The sequence below is a fragment of the Spea bombifrons genome, chromosome 2 (assembly GCF_027358695.1).
Source record: "Spea bombifrons isolate aSpeBom1 chromosome 2, aSpeBom1.2.pri, whole genome shotgun sequence".
Classification (NCBI taxonomy): domain Eukaryota; kingdom Metazoa; phylum Chordata; class Amphibia; order Anura; family Pelobatidae; genus Spea; species Spea bombifrons.
In genome coordinates, this window is record NC_071088.1 from 432,363 (window position 1) to 453,900 (window position 21,538).

General features: G+C 51.9%; 2 protein-coding genes across 2 annotated transcripts; both read right to left on the bottom strand.

Moving 5' to 3' along the window:
* Positions 1-1,127: 1,127 nt before the first annotated feature.
* Positions 1,128-12,069, bottom strand: CASQ2 (calsequestrin 2). Its single transcript, XM_053456381.1, has 11 exons — positions 11,749-12,069; positions 10,272-10,356; positions 8,840-8,940; positions 8,033-8,144; positions 5,519-5,592; positions 5,099-5,229; positions 4,860-4,905; positions 3,742-3,796; positions 3,440-3,540; positions 2,010-2,084; positions 1,128-1,542 (listed from the first exon to the last, which is right to left on the bottom strand). Exons 1-11 carry the CDS (start codon positions 11,980-11,982, stop codon positions 1,288-1,290), a joined length of 1,269 nt encoding a protein of 422 aa, XP_053312356.1. The 5' UTR covers positions 11,983-12,069; the 3' UTR covers positions 1,128-1,287.
* A 5,908-nt stretch (positions 12,070-17,977) lies between these two features.
* On the bottom strand, positions 17,978-21,180 carry NHLH2 (nescient helix-loop-helix 2). Its single transcript, XM_053457180.1, has 2 exons — positions 21,086-21,180; positions 17,978-18,471 (listed from the first exon to the last, which is right to left on the bottom strand). Exon 2 carries the CDS (start codon positions 18,454-18,456, stop codon positions 18,094-18,096), a length of 363 nt encoding a protein of 120 aa, XP_053313155.1. The 5' UTR covers positions 18,457-18,471; positions 21,086-21,180; the 3' UTR covers positions 17,978-18,093.
* Positions 21,181-21,538: the final 358 nt, after the last annotated feature.

Here is a 21,538-nt window from a genome sequence, read left to right on the forward strand (position 1 = left end):
ATAAATCAGTGAGCCAGCCCCTGTATAATGTATAGATAAATCAGTGACTGGCCCCTGTATAATATATAGATAAATCAGCGAGCCAGCCCCTGTATAATGTATAGATAAATCAGTGGCTGGCCCCCTGTATAATGTATAGATAAATCAGTGACCGGCCCCTGTATAATGTATAGATAAATCAGTGAGCCGGACCCCTGTATAATGTATAGATAAATCAGTGACCGGCCCCTGTATAATGTATAGATAAATCAGTGACTGGCCCCTGTATAATGTATAGTTAAATCAGTGACCAGCCCACTGGATAATGTATAGATAAATCAGCGAGCCGGCCCCTGTATAATGTATAGATAAATCAGTGACCGGCCCCCTGTATAATGTGTAGATAAATCAGTGACCGGCCCCCTGTATAATGTATAGATAAATCAGTGACCGGCCCCCTGTATAATGTATAGATAAATCAGTGACCGGCCCCTGTATAATGTATAGATAAATCAGTGACCGGCCCCCTGTATAATGTATAGATAAATCAGTGACAGGCCCCCTGTATAATGTATAGATAAATCAGTGACCGGCCCCTGTATAATGTATAGATAAATCAGTGACAGCCCCTGTATAATGTATAGATAAATCAGTGACCGGCCCCCTGTATAATGTATAGATAAATCAGTGACCGGCCCCTGTATAATGTATAGATAAATCAGTGACCGGCCCCCTGTATAATGTATAGATAAATCAGTGACCGGCCCCCTGTATAATGTATAGATAAATCAGTGACCGGCCCCTGTATAATGTATAGATAAATCAGTGACCGGCCCCTGTATAATGTATAGATAAATCAGTGACAGGCCCCCTGTATAATGTATAGATAAATCATCCTTTCCGAGTCCAGCCGGGTAATACCAGTAGATGTCAGGGGCGCGGATCCCAGAACCTGTGCAGGTCGGTGGTCAATAAATAATCCTTTACTGACCCATTGAGGGGCTGCAAGGGCCACGGGGGCCATAAAACTCCCGGCGGACTGAATACAGGGCGGACTCCCCTCCCGGCGGACTGAATACAGGGCGGACTCCCCTCCCAGTGGGCCGGTACCGGGCCATGTAGATTCAGTGGTCGCTGACTTTGAGAAATTAGAGTTTCATTGTTTTTATTTAATGCGATGGACACGGCGCACCCCCCCCCGTGTGATGTCATTAACGCCAATCTTCACTCCAGACGCCTCTCTCAGGACCCGCGGTCAGACGTGGCTGACAAACAACAAAACCCCAACCCCGCCGGCTTTTGCAAATCTTAATCATCATCATCGTCATCATCATCGTCGTCGTCATCATCATCGTCATCATCGTCGTCGTCATCATCGTCATCGTCGTCATCATCGTCGTCATCATCATCGTCATCATCACTGTTGTCATCACTATGTTTGTCGTCGTCGTCGTCATCCTCGGTGTTGACCTTCCCAGACAGCACATCGTGGATCCATTGCTCCAGCTCTCCCGGGGAGGGCAGGTCCTCGGCGTCCTTAATGTCCATCCATACGCTGTCCGCCTTAAAGATACACAGAGGACATTACGGGACCCCCCAGCACATCAACTGGGTCACAGAGGGGCACTTTGTTGCGGGGGTGCGGTTAGAGGCGTGGCTATATGTGGCTGAGATGGGGGGGGGTTGATGTAAAAAACAGCACGACATGGAAAGTTCCCTGACGCCCTCACGTGGCAGTGACTGGGGCAACTGTAACTACAGGGGGTATATTATGAAATGCTGAGGCTGGCTGGGAAAGCCAGCTCTTTGTTTTATATGATGGGTTAAACAGATCCAGAGGCTGCCAGACTAAATGCCCCTTTCAATGTTAGTTGCCTCTAAGCTGGGGCAGATTGTCATGAAGGCCGCCATGGAGAGCTTTCTCTAACTCTGCTTGGAGTCTGATTCCCGCACTCAGATTTTAGAAAGGTTTAGTTCTTTCATTTTCACTATAACTTGAAAAGGCGAGGTATCGGGGAGGAAATACTTACATCCGTGACGTTAACAACCCCCAGCTGAGGCCTGAACAGGTCAATGTGGAACGTCTTCTCCCAGTAGGTGACCAGCTACAAGCAGAAGACAGTGAGACACTGTGACATCATACCATACTGTAATATCAGCCAGAACACTGTGTGACACTGACATCATACTGTAATATCAGCCAGAACACCGTGTGACACTGTGACATCATACTGTAATATGAGCCACAACACCGTGACATCATACTGTAATATCACTCACAACACCGCGTCACACTCTCACATCATACCGTAATATCAGCCAGAATACCGCGTGACACTGTGACATCATACTGTAATATCACCCACAACACCGCGTCACACTGTGACATCATACTGTAATATCAGCCAGAACACCGCATGACACCGTGACATCATACTGTAATATCAGCCAGAATACTGTGTGACACCGTGACATCATACTGTAATATCACCCACAACACAGCGTGACACTGTGACATCATACTGTAATATCAGCCAGAACAGCGCGTGACACCGTGACATCATACTGTAATATCAGCCAGAATACTGTGTGACACCGTGACATCATACTGTAATATCACCCACAACACAGCGTGACACTGTGACATCATACTGTAATATCAGCCAGAACAGCGCGTGACACTGTGACATCATACTGTAATATCAGCCAGAACACCGCGTGACACCGTGACATCATACTGTAATATCAGCCAGAACACCGTGTGACACTGTGACATCATACTGTAATATCACCCACAAAACCTCGTGACACTGTGACATCATACTGTAATATCAGCTAGAACACCATGTGACACTGTGACATCATACTGTAATATCAGCCAGAACACCGTGTGACACTGTGACATCATACTGTAATATCAGCCAGAACACCGTGTGTCACAGTGACATCATACTGTAATATCAGCCAGAATACTGTGTGACACCGTGACATCATACTATAATATCACCCACAACACCGCGTGACACTGTGACATCATACTGTAATATCAGCCAGAACAGCGCGTGACACTGTGACATCATACTGTAATATCAGCCAGAACAGTGCGTGACACTGTGACATCATACTGTAATATCAGCCACAACAGCGCGTGACACTGTGACATCATACTGTAATATCAGCCAGAACACCGCGAGACACCGTGACATCATATTGTAATATCAGCCAGAATACCGTGTGTCACAGTGACATCATACTGTAATATCAGCCATGACACCGTGACATCATACTGTAATATCAGCCAGAACACTGCGTGACACTGTGACATCATACTGTAATATCAGCCAGAATACCGTGTGTCACAGTGACATCATACTGTAATATCAGCCATGACACCGTGACATCATACTGTAATATCAGCCGTGTGTAGGTGATGTGACCTGCGCGTCACCGTCCTGCTCACCAGTGGGAAGTTGTCGGGGTCGATCCAGACGATGCTCAGGTCGGGATTCTCAGTATTTTCTCGAGCAACTTCTTTCAGGATTTGGAGAAACTCGTAACCGTCTGAGACGCGGAAATCAGGGGAAAAAGGAGAAAAGGGGGTGAATAACAGAGACCCCCCGAAAATACCCCTGTGACCTGTATCACCCCAGGGGGTTCCAGAGTACAGTCAGCAGACTCTGCATTTAGGGGTACAGTCAGCACTCTCTGCATTTGGGGGGTTGAGTCGTGTATTTGGGGGTCTCGGGTTACTGTGATGGTTACCTGGATCCTCCTCTTCAGCAAAAGCCACGATGTGTATCCCCCCCAAATCATCCTCCTGTAATAGATCAGAATTTAGATATCTTACAGACAGACAGCGAGGGGCAGAGACAGAGACGGGCAGAGACAGTGAGGGGGCGAGATAGAGAGGGGCAGAGACAGAGAGGGGCAGTGACAGCGAGGGGCAGAGACAGCGATGGACAGTGATAGCGAGGGGCAGAGACAGAGACGGGCAGAGACAGTGAGGGGGCGAGATAGAGAGGGGCAGAGACAGAGAGGGACAGTGATAGCGAGGGGCAGAGACAGCGACGGGCAGAGACAGCGACGGGCAGAGACAGCGACGGACAGTGATAGCGAGGGACAGAGACAGCGACGGACAGTGATAGCGAGGGACAGAGACAGCGACGGACAGTGATAGCGAGGGACAGAGACAGCGACGGACAGTGATAGCGAGGGACAGAGACAGCGACGGACAGTGATAGCGAGGGACAGAGACAGCGACGGACAGTGATAGCGAGGGACAGTGATAGCGAGGGACAGTGATAGCGAGGGACAGAGACAGCGACGGACAGTGATAGCGAGGGACAGTGATAGCGAGGGGCAGTGATAGCGAGGGGCAGAGACAGCGACGGACAGTGATAGCGAGGGGCAGAGACAGCGACGGACAGTGATAGCGAGGGACAGTGATAGCGAGGGGCAGAGACAGCGAGACGCACTCTCTCCCACCACACCATACACACTCGCACCGCACACTCTTTCACATTGCGCTCTCTCACACACCACGCTCTCGCACCGCCATCTAAAATCTAATTTCATTGTGTGCGAGACTCTGGATCACATAACACGAGAGACAGCAGGAGAAACAGCAAACATGAAGCTAGGTGTAACGGGGTAACAAGACGAGTGGGGTGAGAGGGGTAATGTGGAGTTAGGTATGAGGGGGTAATGGGGTGTGACGTGCCAACACTGAGTGGGGTATTAGGGGGTAACAGGGAGGGGAATCAGAGAGGGTAACAGGGAATGGGGTGTGATGGTCTGGCAGCAAGGTGTTAGGGGGTAACAGGTAGTGGGGTATTAGGGGGTAACAGAGGGGGTGATCGAGAACGGATCTCGCTTCTTACCCAGGTTTCGAACATATCCTCTGGGCGCAGTTTGCGCAGCGTGGCCCTGTCGGGTAATAACACAGGCAGGGTATTAGGGTTGGTGGCCGGCGGGCTGCAGGTGACACGGGCTTCACCCGCCGCTCCTCCTTGGATTAGATGTTTGGAACGAGGGATCTGGATGGCCTCCCAGCCGGCAGCGTACTGGGGTTACTGGTTAGAGTCCCGGCCTGCGACCGGTTCCATCGGCAGCCACGTACCTCTTGTGCTCGGTGATGAACTTCACGATCTCCTCCTCGCTGTACGGCTTGTCCGGGATGGTGATCGGTTCCTCCATGAACGGCTCGTAGAAGTCCACCTCGTTGAGCCTCAGGGTGAGAGCCTTGGCCACCTGCCCACAGATTCATTGATAATTAGTGGCCGGTGTCGGCAGCACCCAAGCCACGGATCTCCATTCTAGAACATCCACCCCACCATACTATGCCAGACTGGACCATACCATGAGTACCCTGCACCACCAGACCATTTCCCCCCACTGGGCCATAATGAACTGTGCCAAACAGACCTCCATATTTCCCGTTATGGAGGGCCTGCTTGTTCCGGTCCCTGGCCACTCACCTCCGGGGCAGATTCTCCTGCCCCACCATATATTGACCCCCTTTCCCCTCCTGGTGTCTCACCGGCTTCTCGAATGTTGCGAAGAATTTGATGTACGGATGGAAATGCTCTGCAGCCTCTTCAAACTCCTTGTAATCTGCACCGGGGAGGCATAAAAATGGTAGATTTACCCCCTTATACTTACCCCACTATACTTACCCCTTATACTTACTTAATGTGACAACTACCCCACGCAGACACATCGATGGTACACTCCAATCGCACAATCCACCACCAACAAATTCCAACAAACTGACCTTCTTAAGCCAGTACTCACACTTCAAACTTACTAAGGTGGGACTCACCAGAGATGAGCCTACGGTTAGTGGCCCCTGGGTGCAGTATTTCTGCAGCCTCATAACTAACACACACCTAGACTCACTCTAACACCCAAACTCACTCTAACACCCAAACTCACCGCAACACCCAAACTCACTCTAACACCCAAACTCACCGCAACACCCAAACTCACTGCAACACCCAAACTCACTCTAACACCGAAACTCACTCTAACACCCAAACTCAATGCAACACCCAAACTCACTGCAACACCCAAACTCACTCTAACACCCAAACTCACTCTAACACCCAAACTCACCGCAACACCCAAACTCACTGCAACACCCAAACTCACTCTAACACCGAAACTCACTCTAACACCCAAACTCACTGCAACACCCAAACTCACTGCAACACCCAAACTCACTCTAACACCCAAACTCACTCTAACACCGAAACTCACTCTAACACCCAAACTCACTGCAACACCCAAACTCACTGCAACACCCAAACTCACTCTAACACCCAAACTCACTCTAACACCGAAACTCACTCTAACACCCAAACTCACTGCAACACCCAAACTCACTCTAACACCCAAACTCACTCTAACACCCAAACTCAGCGCAACACCCAAACTCACCGCAACACCCAAACTCACTGCGACACCCAAACTCACTCTAACACCGAAACTCACTCTAACACCGAAACTCACTGCAACACCCAAACTCACTCTAACACCGAAACTCACTCTAACACCCAAACTCACTCTAACACCCAAACTCACTGCAACACCCAAACTCACTCTAACACCCAAACTCACCGCAACACCCAAACTCACTGCAACACCCAAACTCACTCTAACACCGAAACTCACTCTAACACCCAAACTCACTGCAACACCCAAACTCACTCTAACACCCAAACTCACTGCAACACCCAAACTCACTCTAACACCCAAACTCACTCTAACACCCAAACTCACTGCAACACCCAAACTCACTCTAACACCCAAACTCACCGCAACACCCAAACTCACCGCAACACCCAAACTCACTCTAACACCGAAACTCACTCTAACACCCAAACTCACTGCAACACCGAAACTCACTCTAACACCCAAACTCACTCTAACACCCAAACTCACTGCAACACCCAAACTCACCGCAACACCCAAACTCACTGCAACACCCAAACTCACTCTAACACCCAAACTCACTCTAACACCCAAACTCACTCTAACAAACAAACTCACTGCAACACCCAAACTCACTCTAACACCCAAACTCACTCTAACACCCAAACTCACTGCAACACCCAAACTCACTCTAACACCCAAACTCACTCTAACACCCAAACTCACTGCAACACCCAAACTCACTCTAACACCCAAAACTCACTGCAACACCCAAACTCACTCTAACACCGATACCCACTGCAACACCCAAACTCACTGCAACACCCAAACTCACTCTAACACTCAAACTCAATGCAACACCAAAACTCACTGCAACACCGAAACTCACTCTAACACCGAAACTCACTGCAACACCCAAACTCACTGCAACACCCGAACTCACTGCAACACCCGAACTCACTGCAACACCCAAACTCACTGAAACACCCAAACTCACTCTAACACCCAAACTCACTGCAACACCCAAACTCACTCTAACACCCAAACTCACTCTAACACCCAAACTCACTGCAACACCCAAACTCACTGCAACACCCGAACTCTCTCAGATGCCACTAACCCTGGGCTCGTTCTGACATCATAAGCTGACACACACTCATACATGCTAACACCAAATACTAATGCACTCATACTAACAGCATACACTAACATACACACTCTAACACCACACAATAACATGCACACTAACAGCACTCACTCACGCAGGCTAACACTGATACTAACATACAAATTAACACCATAGGCTCACATACACACTAACTCTAACGCCATACACTCACACTCTCTAACAAAATACTAACACGCACTCATTCGGACGTCAATCACCCACACACTCACTCTGATACTGTACACTTACACACACTTTCTTCTTCTCCTCTTTAGGCTTCGCTAACCATAGGTTCCCTCTAACCCCATATGCTGACGCACACTCATGCTAACACCAACAGATACTCTACCGCATTACAGTAACTACAGCTACTAAGCTGGTACTCACACCTAACTAGGCCGGTACTCACACCTTACTAGGCCGGTACTCACACCTTACTAGGCCGGTACTCACACTGTGAATCTTCGCTTTTGAAGAAGCCGATCACTCTGGTTTCCTCCTCCATCCTCTCCAGGGCTTTCAGCTCCGCCAGGCTGTTAATGATCTCCACCGGATCCTCGATCAGCTGCGGGGGATGAATATTAACGAGAGATACCGACGGGGGCCCCGAGTGCCGCGCTCTGAGAGTGGAGTTACCTGCCTGGCCATGGCTCTAATGGGTTCTACTAGAGCCACCGGCAGATCGGCCCCCGTGGGCCCCTCTAGTCGTTGGTCTTGTCTTAGATTCAGGAGCCGTATGTCTCTCCCATGCATGTTTAATACCCTCACTGTATTACCCTCTACCACTTCTGCTGGGAGGCTGTTCCACTTATCTATCCATATGCCTATCCCATGCATGTTTAATACCCTCACTGTATTACCCTCTACCACTTCTGCTGGGCGGCTGGGCTGGTATTGTGGAAAATAGTGGTACTTAAGTTCATTTTGTAGATTAAGCTCCCCCAGATGTTATTTGAGGTCCTTTTATCCGCATCGTGAATCCAGGAAATGCCCGAAAAGCAATAAACGAGACTGATTGCCGTTTTGGGCAGATTAAGCTATTTTCACATTAAATGCCGCAGGATGTCCCATAATGATTATGGAGTTATATAGCGCCTTCATACGCTGCAGCGCTGTACATAACGAGTAATATATAACTAAAACACCAGGTGAAGCTCTTTACTACGAAGCAGACCCCAGGCAGGCAGTTCCTCTCGCCAGGAAGTCGTTTTGCGGGGGATTTGGGGGTTATATAGAGAACGCGGGGGGGCGCAAACTCACGTCAAGCAGGAAATCCACCAAAACGTCAGCCGCCAGCTCCCCGTCAAACTCTATCACATTGTCCTCCTTAAAGATGTAGAGGCTGCCGTCCTCCGTGCAACCTGCGCAGAAAGGGCCACAGAATGTATGAGAGCGGGGGGGGGGCAGAAAGGGCCATAGAATGTATGAGAGCGGGGGGGGCAGAAAGGGCCCCAGAATGTGGGAGAGTGGGGGGCCAGAAAGGGCCATAGAATGTATGAGAGCGGGGGGGGGCAGAAAGGGCCCCAGAATGTGGGAGAGTGGGGGGCCAGAAAGGGCCATAGAATGTATGAGAGCGGGGGGGGCAGAAAGGGCCACAGAATGTATGAGAGCGGGGGGGCCAGAAAGGGCCCCAGAGTGTATGAACGGGGGGCACAGGGGGGAGTACAAATAACAAGCATGAGTGGATTGGCAGGAGATGCGGAGCGCGTCGGGAGGAGGTGCGGAGTGCGTTGGTAGGAGGTGCGAAGCCCGTCAGGAGGAGATACGGAGCGTGTCGAGAGGAGGTGCGGAGTGCGTCGGGAGGAGGTGCGAGATGCGGAGCGCATCGGGGAGGAGGTGCAGAGCGGGTTGGGAGGAGATCTGGAGTGCGTTGGGAGGAGGTGCGAGATGCGGAGCACATCGGGAAGATGGTGCAGAGCATGTTGGGAGGAGGTGCGGAGTGCGTCGGGAGGAGGTGCGGAATGCGTCGGGAGGAGGTGCGGAGCGCGTCGGGGAGGAGGCACAGAGTGCGTTGGGAGGAGGTGCGGAGTGCGTCGGGGAGGAGATGTGGAGCGCGTCGGGGAGGAGGTGCGGCGTGCGTTGGGAGGAGGGGCGGAGTGCGTTGGGAGGAGGCGCGGAGTGCGTCGGGGAGGAGGCGCGGAGTGCGTCGGGGAGGAGGCGTAGAGTGCGTTGGGAGAAGATGCGGAGCGCGTCGGGAGAAGGCACATAGTGCGTTGGGAAGAGATGTGGAGCGCGTCGGGGAGGAGGCGCGGAGTGCGTTGGGAGGAAGCGCGGAGTGCGTCGGGGAGGAGGCACGGAGTGCGTTGGAGGAGATGTGGAGCGCGTCGGGGAGGAGGCACGGAGTGCGTTGGAGGAGATGTGGAGCGCGTCGGGGAGGAGGCGCGGAGTGCGTTGGAGATGTGGAGTGCGTCGGGGAGGAGGCGTAGAGTGCGTTGGGAGGAAGCGCGGAGTGCGTCGGGGAGGAGGCGCGGAGTGCTTTGGAGGAGATGCGGAGCGCGTTGGGGAGGAGGCGCGGAGTGCGTTGGTGGGAGATGTGGAGCGCGTCGGGGAGGAGGCGCGGAGTGCGTTGGAGGAGATGTGGAGCGCGTCGGGGAGGAGGCGTGGAGTGCGTTGGTGGGAGATGTGGAGCGCGTCGGGGAGGAGGCGCGGAGTGCGTTGGTGGGAGATGTGGAGCGTGTCGGGGGGGAGTTACCTAGTTTCTTGGCCGTCTTGCTGTTCTTCTTGGGGTCGAGGAGCCCGAAACCGATTTGTTTTTTCTCCAAAACCTGAGCTGCCAACTGAAAAAACCAGAACAGAACTGACCATAAAATGCCAAGCCATGCGTCCACTACTCATGCAGGGAACCACAAGCAATATATGTAGCACAATATGGGGGTCTATAGGGGATCATTAAGCACATTATAGTTGGGGCATTAGTGGCAGTTTTCACAGGGTCTGTTCCCCCAGCTGTCTCTGTGTCTGTCTTATATCAGCGGGTCTGTCTCTTACCCCCTCCTGGTCTGTCCCTGAACACCGGGTCTGTCTCTTACCCCTGGGCCAGTTCATTTGCCCCGGATCTGTTTTGTACCCCTAGGTCTGTCTCATATCACAGCCGCTGTGAGCTATTTATACCCAGATAAGTACCTCCCTCACTTACCCCGGTGCCCTTTAGGGGTTAAGTTACTGAAGCTGCCCCTGAGCTCATCTCTGACACATAGGATTAGGGTTCACTGTCCGCTGGGGCTGGATTACCCCTCATTAGTGACATAAAGAGACCCCCCGACCAGGGTCCCCCTATCTGTAAGCTGTGTAATACTCAGCCTGTCCCTGTCGGTGCGCTCTGTGCTGTGTAATGCTCAGCCTGTCCCTGTCGGTGTACTCTGTGCTGTGCAGTACTCAGGCTTCCCCTGTCGGTGCGCTCTGTGCTGTGTAATACTCAGCCGTCCCTGTCGGTGTGCTCTGTGTACCCTTGGAGCCGCGCAGGAGCCTGGCCGGGTGTAAGGGGATCTGTTTCCTCTCCTCGAGGTGTAAATTCCGGCTGAGGAAGCTGTTAATCTGTCACCTTGGAGTCCAGCCCAAGATCGCCGGGACACGCAGGGTTAATGCAGCTCCCGGTTAACACTCTGCTAATGATTGCTTATTAGCTGTGAATTAATAACTAGATCCTCCGATCCCCTACAGCAGCAGATCCCCCGATCCCCTACAGCAGCAGATCCCCCGATCCCCTACAGCAGCAGATCCCCTACAGCAGCAGATCCCCTGATCCCCTACAGCAGCAGATCCCCTACAGCAGCAGATCCCCTACAGCAGCAGATCCCCTACAGCAGCAGATCCCCCGATCCCCTACAGCAGCAGATCCCCTACAGCAGCAGATCCCCCGATCCCCTACAGCAGCAGATCCCCTACAGCAGCAGATCACCACAGACGAGATGCTCTGCAGAGTAGGGGTAGGCACTGCAATGCTCTGCAGGAATTAGTAATCAGTCAGTCCCTCGATCCGTAGCCCCCCATATCCACATATCACATTTTTCAAGCATTCCTATGTGGCTGTGCCCTACCACCGCTGGGAGAATAATCTGGGTATCTACTACCTCCCCATGAGTCCTCCATCCTCCAAGTCAAAGCAGCCAGACTTCCCACCACCTTCCTGAGCCCCCCATGTCCCGCTCCCAGGGGCCACTCGGTCTAACCTCCAGCACCATCTCAGTCATGTGGCTCTGCCGCTGGGCGCTGCGGTCTCCGGGGGCCGCGCCGGGCCACAGCAGGACGCAGAAGACGTCGTAGCGCTTCATCAGCTGCCGGTAATTCTTGTCTCCCAGCTCCAGCACGCGGTCCTTCCCATCGTAGGCTGGGAAATGGAGGCCCTCCTCGGCTCCGCACACGGAGAGGAGGGCCCCCAAGATCAGGAGCCCCAAACCCTGCATTTACCCCAAACACAGAAGAAGCAGGCGCTGGTCGGACGGCGCTGACGATGTGCGGCTCACGGGCTCAGGGTGACCATTCAGCCTCCCGCAGCCCACCCCCCTCTCCAATTTTAGGAAGCAGCTGCTTCGGGGCTATAATTAGCAGCAGAGGGGTCTGGGGCGGATTAGCCGGGGGCCACCGGAGAGAGGACAAGAGCTTCAAGCAGAGACAAGAGTTTGGGGGACTCCCTGATGGGTGTGGCGGGGTGATAGATGCTGGATTTACCCTTCCCAGGGGCGGAGGGGCCCAGGCAGTGACCCCAGTAATATCAGTCTGTTAAATATTTGGCACCCAACACACTCTTAACGGCAAAAGGATCCAGAAACGGGGTAAATGCTGCACATATAGAGCTGAGGATTATGCCCGGGTGCTGAAAAGTAGCAACAAAAAAGTGAAAGGAGCCTCATGTGACGTCTCTGAATCTTAAATGTAGGAATCTCATGCAGCAGGTGGTGCCCCCATCAGCCCATCACCGCCCTTCAGTGCCTCTTATCCTGCCCCGGATCATGCGGGAAGGGGCAGTTCCGGGGGTACACAAACATACCTGCCCATAAACACACATATTCACAAACACACGCCTGTCCATACACACTGCCTTCACACACACCTGCCCATAAACACACATATACACATACACTGCCCTTACACACACATATGCACATACACTGCTCTTCACACACACACATATACACTGCCTTTACACACACACATAGACTGCCTTTACACACACATATACACATACACTGTCCTTACACACACACACATACACTGCCTTTACACACACATATACACTGCCTTTACACACACATATACACATACACTGCCTTTACACACACATATACACTGCCTTTACACACACATATACACATACACTGCTCTTACACACGCCTGCCCATACACACACATATACACATACACTGCCCTTACACACACACATATACACATACACTGCTCTTACACACGCCTGCCCACACACACATATACACATACACTGCCCTTACACACATACATATACACATACACTGCTCTTACACACGCCTGCCCATACACACACATATACACATACACTGCCCTTACACACACACATATACACATACACTGCCCTTACACACATATGCACATACACTTACACACACTAGCTTACAAACACACAAATACCTACACTGCTCTTACACACGCCTGCCCATACACACACACATATACACATACACTGCCCTTCACACACACACATATACATTGCCTTTACACACACATACACTGCCTTTACACACACATATACACATACACTGCCCTTACACACACACACACACACTGCCTTTACACACACATATACACTGCCTTTACACACACATATACACATACACTGCCTTTACACACACATATACACTGCCTTTACACACACATATACACATACACTGCCCTTACACACACACATATACACATACACTGCCCTTACACACACATATGCACATACACTTACACACACTAGCTTACAAACACACAAATACCTAGACTGCTCTTACACACGCCTGCCCATACACACAAATACATATAGGCAGCCCTTACACCCCTTTCTCCCATTCTCTTTCTCCCATTCCATCCACCACCTTCCATCCTCCATTCAATTTTGGGAGCGTGCGGTCTGTCATTCCAGGCCTCGGCTTCAGTGCTCCCTCATCACTATGCACCGGCTAATGATGCAGAGCACCGGAAGTTCTCCCAGACCTTTCCGATTTGTCCAGGAGAGGCCGTGTCCGGTGTCATGCAGGGCGCACGATCCCTGCGCTGCGCATGTCTCTGATAAACGCGGTGACTGCTGCGCCAGACGGTGTCTCCCACGTTGGGGTTTCGGACCCGTGTGGCGGGTGCTGGGATTAAAGACACATGGCCCGGCGCTTGATGGTTCGTTTAAAACATGTTTATTTGTCTCCGAGAATCAGTAAGAAAAGATATAAAGCAGTCAAACAAACTCACTACAAAATATTGCATCGCACATAAAAATCCACGAACCCTGAAAACCACAAATCTTTGGATCAGCCACAGCTATGGCCGCACTGGCACTGCAGGGGTTAATAGGATCTCCCCTCGCTGCCATGGCCAAAGCCCGCAGTTACCCAGCGGCAGCAGAGCCGGGGTGCACCCTGCAGAAAACACCAGATTTACTAAAACACAACACTTAGCCCCAAAATTATGCGCATGGGGACTTTGGGCAACAGCCAATACGGAGGCAGATTGATTAGGACCGGGTCTGGCCCCCACCTCACTACTGGGAAAACTACAATAACATGACGACTGAGTCCTGCTAGTTTCATTCTGACAGAGAGGCTACAATTCCCCGATATGTATATACAGGAGAGACGGTGCTGCCGCTGCCTAGAGAAATGACCGCGTTATTCTGCTTCACTGGGGCCGCGCTGATGTCTATGCAGCACGGCGGTTCTCTAACGTGGCCCGGCGGCTCTCTAACGTGGCCCGGCGGCTCTCTAACGTGGCCTGGCGGCCCGCAGGTTACCGCTGTGACACCCGCACACTGTGTGAGGAAACTCTTTTCCTGGTAAGGTGGCTGTCGGGCTGCAAAGACATCAGCGTGGAGGTGGCTCAGACAGGCTGTTTAGGGGCAGAGATGGCACTGGCAGGCTGTTTAGGGGCAGAGGTGGCACAGGCAGGCTGTTTAGGGGGCAGAGGTGGCTCAGACAGGCTGTTTAGGAACACAGGTGGCACAGACAAGCTGTTTTGGGGCAGAGGTGGCACTGTGGTACACGTTGCTTGTAAAGTTGGGGTGCCCCAGGGCAATTTTCACCCCTGGCGTGTGCCGTGTGGGCACATGACCTCGACCACGCAGAAATATATGTGGGGCTGGCGTCCAGATATTCCCAAGCGGCCCTGGAAAGAACCATAGAGAGGAATCCCAGAAACTCAAAACACTTCTGGAGGCTGACGGCGAATCTCGGCGGCTTCTCTCTGGTTATTTCTGGAAGGCCTCCAGCTGGCAGAAGACGAACCAAAAAGTCTTTATCTGCAGAGCCCTGTAACAGGAGAAGGAGAGCGGAGAATCCGCCACGGGAGCTAAATGGCCTCCTTACTATGTTTAGCGTCTCCGACTACAAGCGGCGTCACGGTAGAGGCTCTGAGGAGCCACGGGGCCCTCATGGTAGATGTTAGGGTGCCCAGGAGACCACAGAATTGGTGAGCGAGCCCCAAAATCTATCTGCCAGAAGCCCCAAAAAGTGGCCACCGATACAGAAAATGAATTAAAAAAGGGTAAGCGCTGAAAAAACAGAAAATATCACAATGCGTTTTTATATAAATAATAAGAAAATATAGTCCAGAATAATATTCAGCAAGAAACAATTGTGCAAATAATGCCCTAAAATGAAAATGTGGGAGAAGAACGTGGGGTCTCCAAAAGACTGCCCGTAATACCCCCCCCCCGAGAAGGTTTATCCTCTCATTTTGGAGCAAACTTTAAAGAGAGACAGAGAGCTGAATGGGGCGTTCATTGCCCCATCCCTGGAGTCTTACTCCCAGATCCGCTTCCCAGCAGTGATGTTAAATGAGAGGGAGGGCAGGCCATGTCCACACTCTAAGTGTTACGCACAAGGCTCTCGAGGTAATTGCCCCCCCCCACCGGATAAATACAGTGCAAAGAATAGGAGAGGCCGTCTGACGGGTGCTGGGAGGAAACAATTCATTTTAATTAATGCCCCCCTACGATCCACCCACGACCAATGGACACCCCTTATACCTATTACCTGCGCCGAAATGCGTCACTTACAAACATTGTGACTTGTAGAACCCTGAGATACCCTCTTACCCAGCAAACAGTCTGACCTCCTAGAAAAGAGGGGGAGGAGAGAGAGGCTCTGGGATTTAGGGCCTAGAGAGGGACTGGCCAGACTTACCAGGGACACTTGGAAGGTATGGTAATTGGGTTCAGGAAAGGTTTCATAACTGAAGCAAGAGTGAGACGCGCAGAAGACTGATCTGGGATTGAGGGGCACAAATCGGGAGGTGATGGCAGAATAAAACCTTCATCACTGGGCACAAAAATAACTCCGGGGCGGGGGGGATATATTCTGGAAATTAGGGGTTGAGGTTAGAAGGTTAGTGGTTGAGGTTAGAAGGTTAGGGGTTGGGGTTAGAGGTTGAGGTTAGAAGGTTAGGGGTTGGGGTTAGAGGTTGAGGTTAGAAGGTTAGGGGTTGGGGTTAGAGGTTGAGGTTAGAAGGTTAGGGGTTGGGGTTAGAAGGTTAGAGGTTGGGGTTAGAAGGTTAGGAGTTGAGGATAGAAGGTTAGTGGTTGAGGTTAGAAGGTTAGGGGTTGAGGTTAGAAGGTTAGGGGTTGGGGTTAGAGGTTGAGGTTAGAAGGTTAGGGGTTGGGGTTAGAGGTTGAGGTTAGAAGGTTAGGGGTTGGGGTTAGAAGGTTAGGGGTTGGGGTTAGAAGGTTAGGGGTTGAGGTTAGAAGGTTAGTGGTTGAGGTTAGAAGGTTAGGGGTTGGGGTTAGAGGTTGAGGTTAGAAGGTTAGGGGTTGAGGTTAGAAGGTTGAGGTTAGAAGGATAGGGGTTGAGGTTAGAAGGTTAGGGGTTGAGGTTAGAAGGTTAGTGGTTGAGGTTAGAAGGTTAGGGGTTGGGGTTAGAGGTTGAGGTTAGAAGGTTAGGGGTTGAGGTTAGAAGGTTGAGGTTAGAAGGATAGGGGTTGAGGTTAGAAGGTTAGGGGTTGAGGTTAGAAGGTTAGTGGTTGAGGTTAGACGGTTAGGGGTTGGGGTTAGAGGTTGAGGTTAGAAGGTTAGGGGTTGAGGTTAGAAGGTTATGGGTTGGGGTTAGAAGGTTAGGGGTTGGGGTTAGAGGTTGAGGATAGAAGGTTAGGGGTTGAGGATAGAAGGTTAGGGGTTGAGGTTAGAAGGTTGAGGTTTGAAGGTTAGTGGTTGAGTTTAGGTTAGGGGGTTGGGGTTAGAGGTTGAGGTTAGAAGGTTATGGGTTGAGGATAGAAGGTTAGGGGTTGAGGTTATAAGGTTATGGGTTGGGGTTAGAGGTTGAGGTTAGAAGGTTAGGGGTTGGGGTTAGGGGTTGAGGTTAGAAGGTTAGTGGTTGAGGTTAGAAGGTTAGGGGTTGGGGTTAGAGGTTGAGGTTAGAAGGTTAGGGGTTGAGGTGAGAAGGTTATGGGTTGGGGTTAGAAGGTTAGGGGTTGGGGTTAGAGGTTGAGGATAGAAGGTTAGGGATTGAGGATAGAAGGTTAGGGGTTGAGGTTAGAAGGTTGAGGTTTGAAGGTTAGTGGTTGAGTTTAGGTTAGGGGGTTGGGGTTAGAGGTTGAGGTTAGAAGGTTATGGGTTGAGGATAGAAGGTTAGGGGTTGAGGTTATAAGGTTATGGGTTGGGGTTAGAGGTTGAGGTTAGAAGGTTTTGGGTTGAGGACAGAAGGTTAGGGGTTGAGGATAGAAGGTTAGGGGTTGGGGTTAGGGGTTGAGGATAGAGGGTTAGGGGTTGAGGATAGAAGGTTAGGGGTTGAGGTTAGAAGGTTAGGGGTTAGAGGATTAGGGGACAGGGGTTTAGGGTCTCTGCTGTCAAACAGAGCTCCGACCTCTGATATGTTGCACACGAAGTTAAATAATTACCGGGAACTGAAATACCTCCTACAGCCACAAGATGTCCCTGTGACAAACCCCACATAGAGAAAGATACTCATGTAATACACACAGCAGCCACTGGGTGTCACTGTTACTCTTCACATTACACACACACAGACGCCACGAGGTGCCACATGTAGACACAGCTTTGGTCCGATAACCTAGTAATTAATGCACGTTCCTTAAATTCAATATATTCTAAATCTACTTAATACCCCTGGCCGGGTACTCACTACCCCAGCGTAGGGCTGGACTCTCAAAGTTACACTAAGGGGGGCACGTTGGGCCACCGGAATTACGATCTTACCCTACAAGCTACGGGGGAGTAAAAAGATTGCAGCTGCATGCAGGTGTCCCTTTTGCTGGGGTCCCCTGTGAGACCCCCAATGTGTGCCTTTGCTTCCTTCATCGCCCGACTCCCCCACCGTGGCCCCTGACTGGCCCTTGTTTCTTCAGACGTCCAGCACGTGGTTGAGGTAGGAGATATAGCAAATGGCCAGGCGGAGGATCTCAATTTTTGATAACTTTTTATCCGGAGGCAGGGTAGGTAGAAGGTGCCGGAGCTCAGCGAATGCCACGTTAAAAGCCTCCACGCGGATGCGCTCCCTCGTGGCATGCGCTGAGCGGTATTTCGCGGTGGCCCGCCTCCTGCGTCTCTTCTCCTCGCGGCTCAGTTGCGGGGGGAGACACAGAGTCCCACGGCCTCCTCCCTCGGTCTCGGACACGCTGCCCCCCTTCATTTCGCTCAGCGTTGAGTCTGACTCGGACAGTACCGACGGCTGATCAGAGTCCGCTTGCTCCGGACTCAGCATCATCTTCACCGGCTGGCCCTGGGGGGCAGAGATAAAGAAGATTAAAGACCCTTTCTGCTGTTGCCTCACCCACCGCTCACCCGTCCCAGCAAAAATGAAATCAGTGCCCAATGCCACTCATTCCTCCCCTGATGCCTCTCTTTCCTCCTCTGTGCTCCTTTCTTCTCCCCAGATGCCCTCATTCCTCCCCTGATGCCTCTCTTTGCTCCTCTGTGCTCCTTTCTCCCCCCTGATGCCCCTCATTCCTCCCCTGATGCCCCTGTTTTCTAGGAGGTCAGAATGTTTGCTGGTTATGAGGGTATCGCAGGGTTCTACAGCCCTAAAAGCCCCGATAATGTGTATAGAAACAGCAGGAAACGGCTTTATACATTAAAATAGCCCCGCCCCTTGACACGCCTCTAACCACACCTCTAAAACCAAAGTGCCCCTCTGTTTGTTTCAGTTTGGGAGGTGCGCCTGTGGGGCATTATTTAGACAGCGTGGGACACTCAGTGATCACACAATGTAAGATCTAGCCCAACTTGTCCTTGAGGGCCGCCGATGGGCCAGGGAAACATGTTGCTTAGTGAATTGAAGAGTATGGCCCGTTTGTGGCCCTGGAGGACACGTAGATTATAATGACAGCTGGTGTGGTATATCAGGCAGCGATATACATGATCCTTAAGGGAACCAACGCGAGCCCCACATACCCCATATTACCCCGTATTACCCCATGTTACCCCGTATTACCCCATATTACCCCACATTACCCAGTATTACCCCACATTACCCCGTATTACCCCGTATTACCCCATATTCATAATAATGTTCATTGAGTATTCATATAAACTCCTCTGTTGCCCCCGTTGTGCTGTATGTGAGAGCTGCCATCTTGCTGCCCCATCACAGGGTTAAATTGCCCCTCGCCCTGGGAGAGGAGCTGCGCGGCTAGAAAGAATCTCTAGCGCTAGAGGCTCATGCGGGGAACTCTCCGGGTCGCCGGAGCGGGGCCTATTTCTCCTTTAAATGTCGGTGTTTCCCACAATGTCAGCAGGGAACGCCCCCGACATCAGCGGGAATGCCCCCCATGTCAGCGGCACCGCCCACCGGCGTCAGTGGGGAGTCCTGGCCACTTCCCGCAAGGGTAGTTCTCAGGTCTGCTGATAAAACAGTGCAAGGAGGGAACAGGAAGCGGCTTACAACTTCCTGCTTGGGCTGATGCAGGTAGAGAACAGGAAGTGGCTTACAACTTCCCGCTTGAGAGAATAGGAAGCGGCTTACAACTTCCCGCTTGAGAGAACAGGAAGCGGCTCACAACGTGCTGCTTGAGAGAACAGGAAGCGGCTCGCAACTTCCTGCTTGGGCTGATGGGAGAAGCCACTGAGGGATCATGGGAAATGGGGACATTTCCATGAAGGGCCCCGGCTGTGGCTTCGGTGGCTCCAGAGCTGGAAACATAAAGTTGCATAAATCCGGCAGGATTCTTGGGGTAAATGGAATCATCCGCTTCTCGGTTACGCTTTTGGTTTATCTTGGGTTTTCTGGGGCGGACTCTGCGGGGGCCCAGACTGGCCTTAAACACTCCATTTACGAGGACGTGGCCCCGCGCCGGACCCACTGGGGGCCCCTCAGGATTTAGGGACACGAACCACGTTTACCTATCCTGAAAATGGCTGCCATTTAAACGCAGTTTTTATATATTTTTTATATATTTCTTTAGAAAATTTACCATCAGCTGCTGGAGGCAGATCATTCAACCTGCATTTAGGGCACAGAAATGACACCGTCTGTCCGTCCGTCTGTGTGTTCGGACTTTCTGTCTGTCTGTCCGTCTGTCTGTCCATCCGTCTGTCTGTGTGTCTGACTTTCTGTATGTCTGTGAATCCGTCTGTCCGTCTGTCTGTGTGTCTGACTTTCTGTATGTCTGTGAATCCGTCTGTCCGTCTGTCTGTGTGTCTGGCTTTCTGTATGTCTGTGAATCCGTCTGTCCGTCTGTCTGTGTGTCTGACTTTCTGTATGTCGGTGAATCCGTCTGTCCGTCTGTCTGTGTGTCTGACTTTCTGTATGTCGGTGAATCCGTCTGTCCGTCTGTCTGTGTGTCTGACTTTCTGTCTGTCTGTGTGAGACTGTCTGTCCATCCGTCTGTTTGTGTGTCAGACTTTCTGTCTGTCTGTCCATCCGTCTGTTTGTGTGTCAGACTTTCTGTCTGTCTGTGTGTCCGTCTGTTTGTGTATCGGACTTTCTGTCTGTCTGTGTGTCCGTCTGTCCGTCTGTTTGTGTATCGGACTTTCTGTCTGTCTGTGTGAGACTGTCTGTCCATCCGTCTGTTTGTGTGTCGGACTTTCTGTCTGTCTGTGTGTCCGTCTGTCCGTCTGTTTGTGTGTCGGACTTTCTGTCTGTCTGTGTGTCCGTCTGTCCGTCTGTTTGTGTGTCAGACTTTCTGTCTGTCTGCGTGAGACTGTCTGTCCGTCTGTCTGTCGCCCGCTCTGTTTTTCTCTCCCCGGCTCACTCTCCCTCCCTGGACCCCCCCCGCTCCTGCCCCTTGTCTCACGGCTGGGGGTAGTTCTTCGCATTCAGTGACGAGGGGTCGGTTTGCCGTCGGGGCCGCGGATCGAGCCTCCCCTGAGAGCCTTTAGGGATGCGCTTCACTTACCCCGTCCTCTACGCGGGGTTTCCGGGCGTTGACAGGTTTGGGGGTCTCTGGCCCCCCCGTTCATCACATAGTTCAGCCTCCAAGTCCGAGGGCCGCTCTTTGGCCGGGTCCGGGGTGGGCAGCCCAGGCTGGGGTCACCTGTGAGAGTAAAGAGAATGAATGAGCCCGGCGGGCGGCTGCTCCCATCAGCTGGCAGTTACCCCAGCGGACCCCCGATGCGGGGCAGGAAGGCACCTGCGCTCCAGCAGGGCGACGGCGCAGGAGTGTCCGTCCTCGGCTGGTGACAGTGACGGAGTGAGCTGGGAGGTGGCGAGAGGAGCTTTTCCTCCCCTGGGTACCAGCGGTCGCCGGGCTGAGATGGAGGAGGGACGGGGGGGCGCGTCTGGAACACTTAATGCCCCTTTAATGGGAATTGGCCATTGGACGTTTGTAGCCGGCGCGAGGAGCCTAATT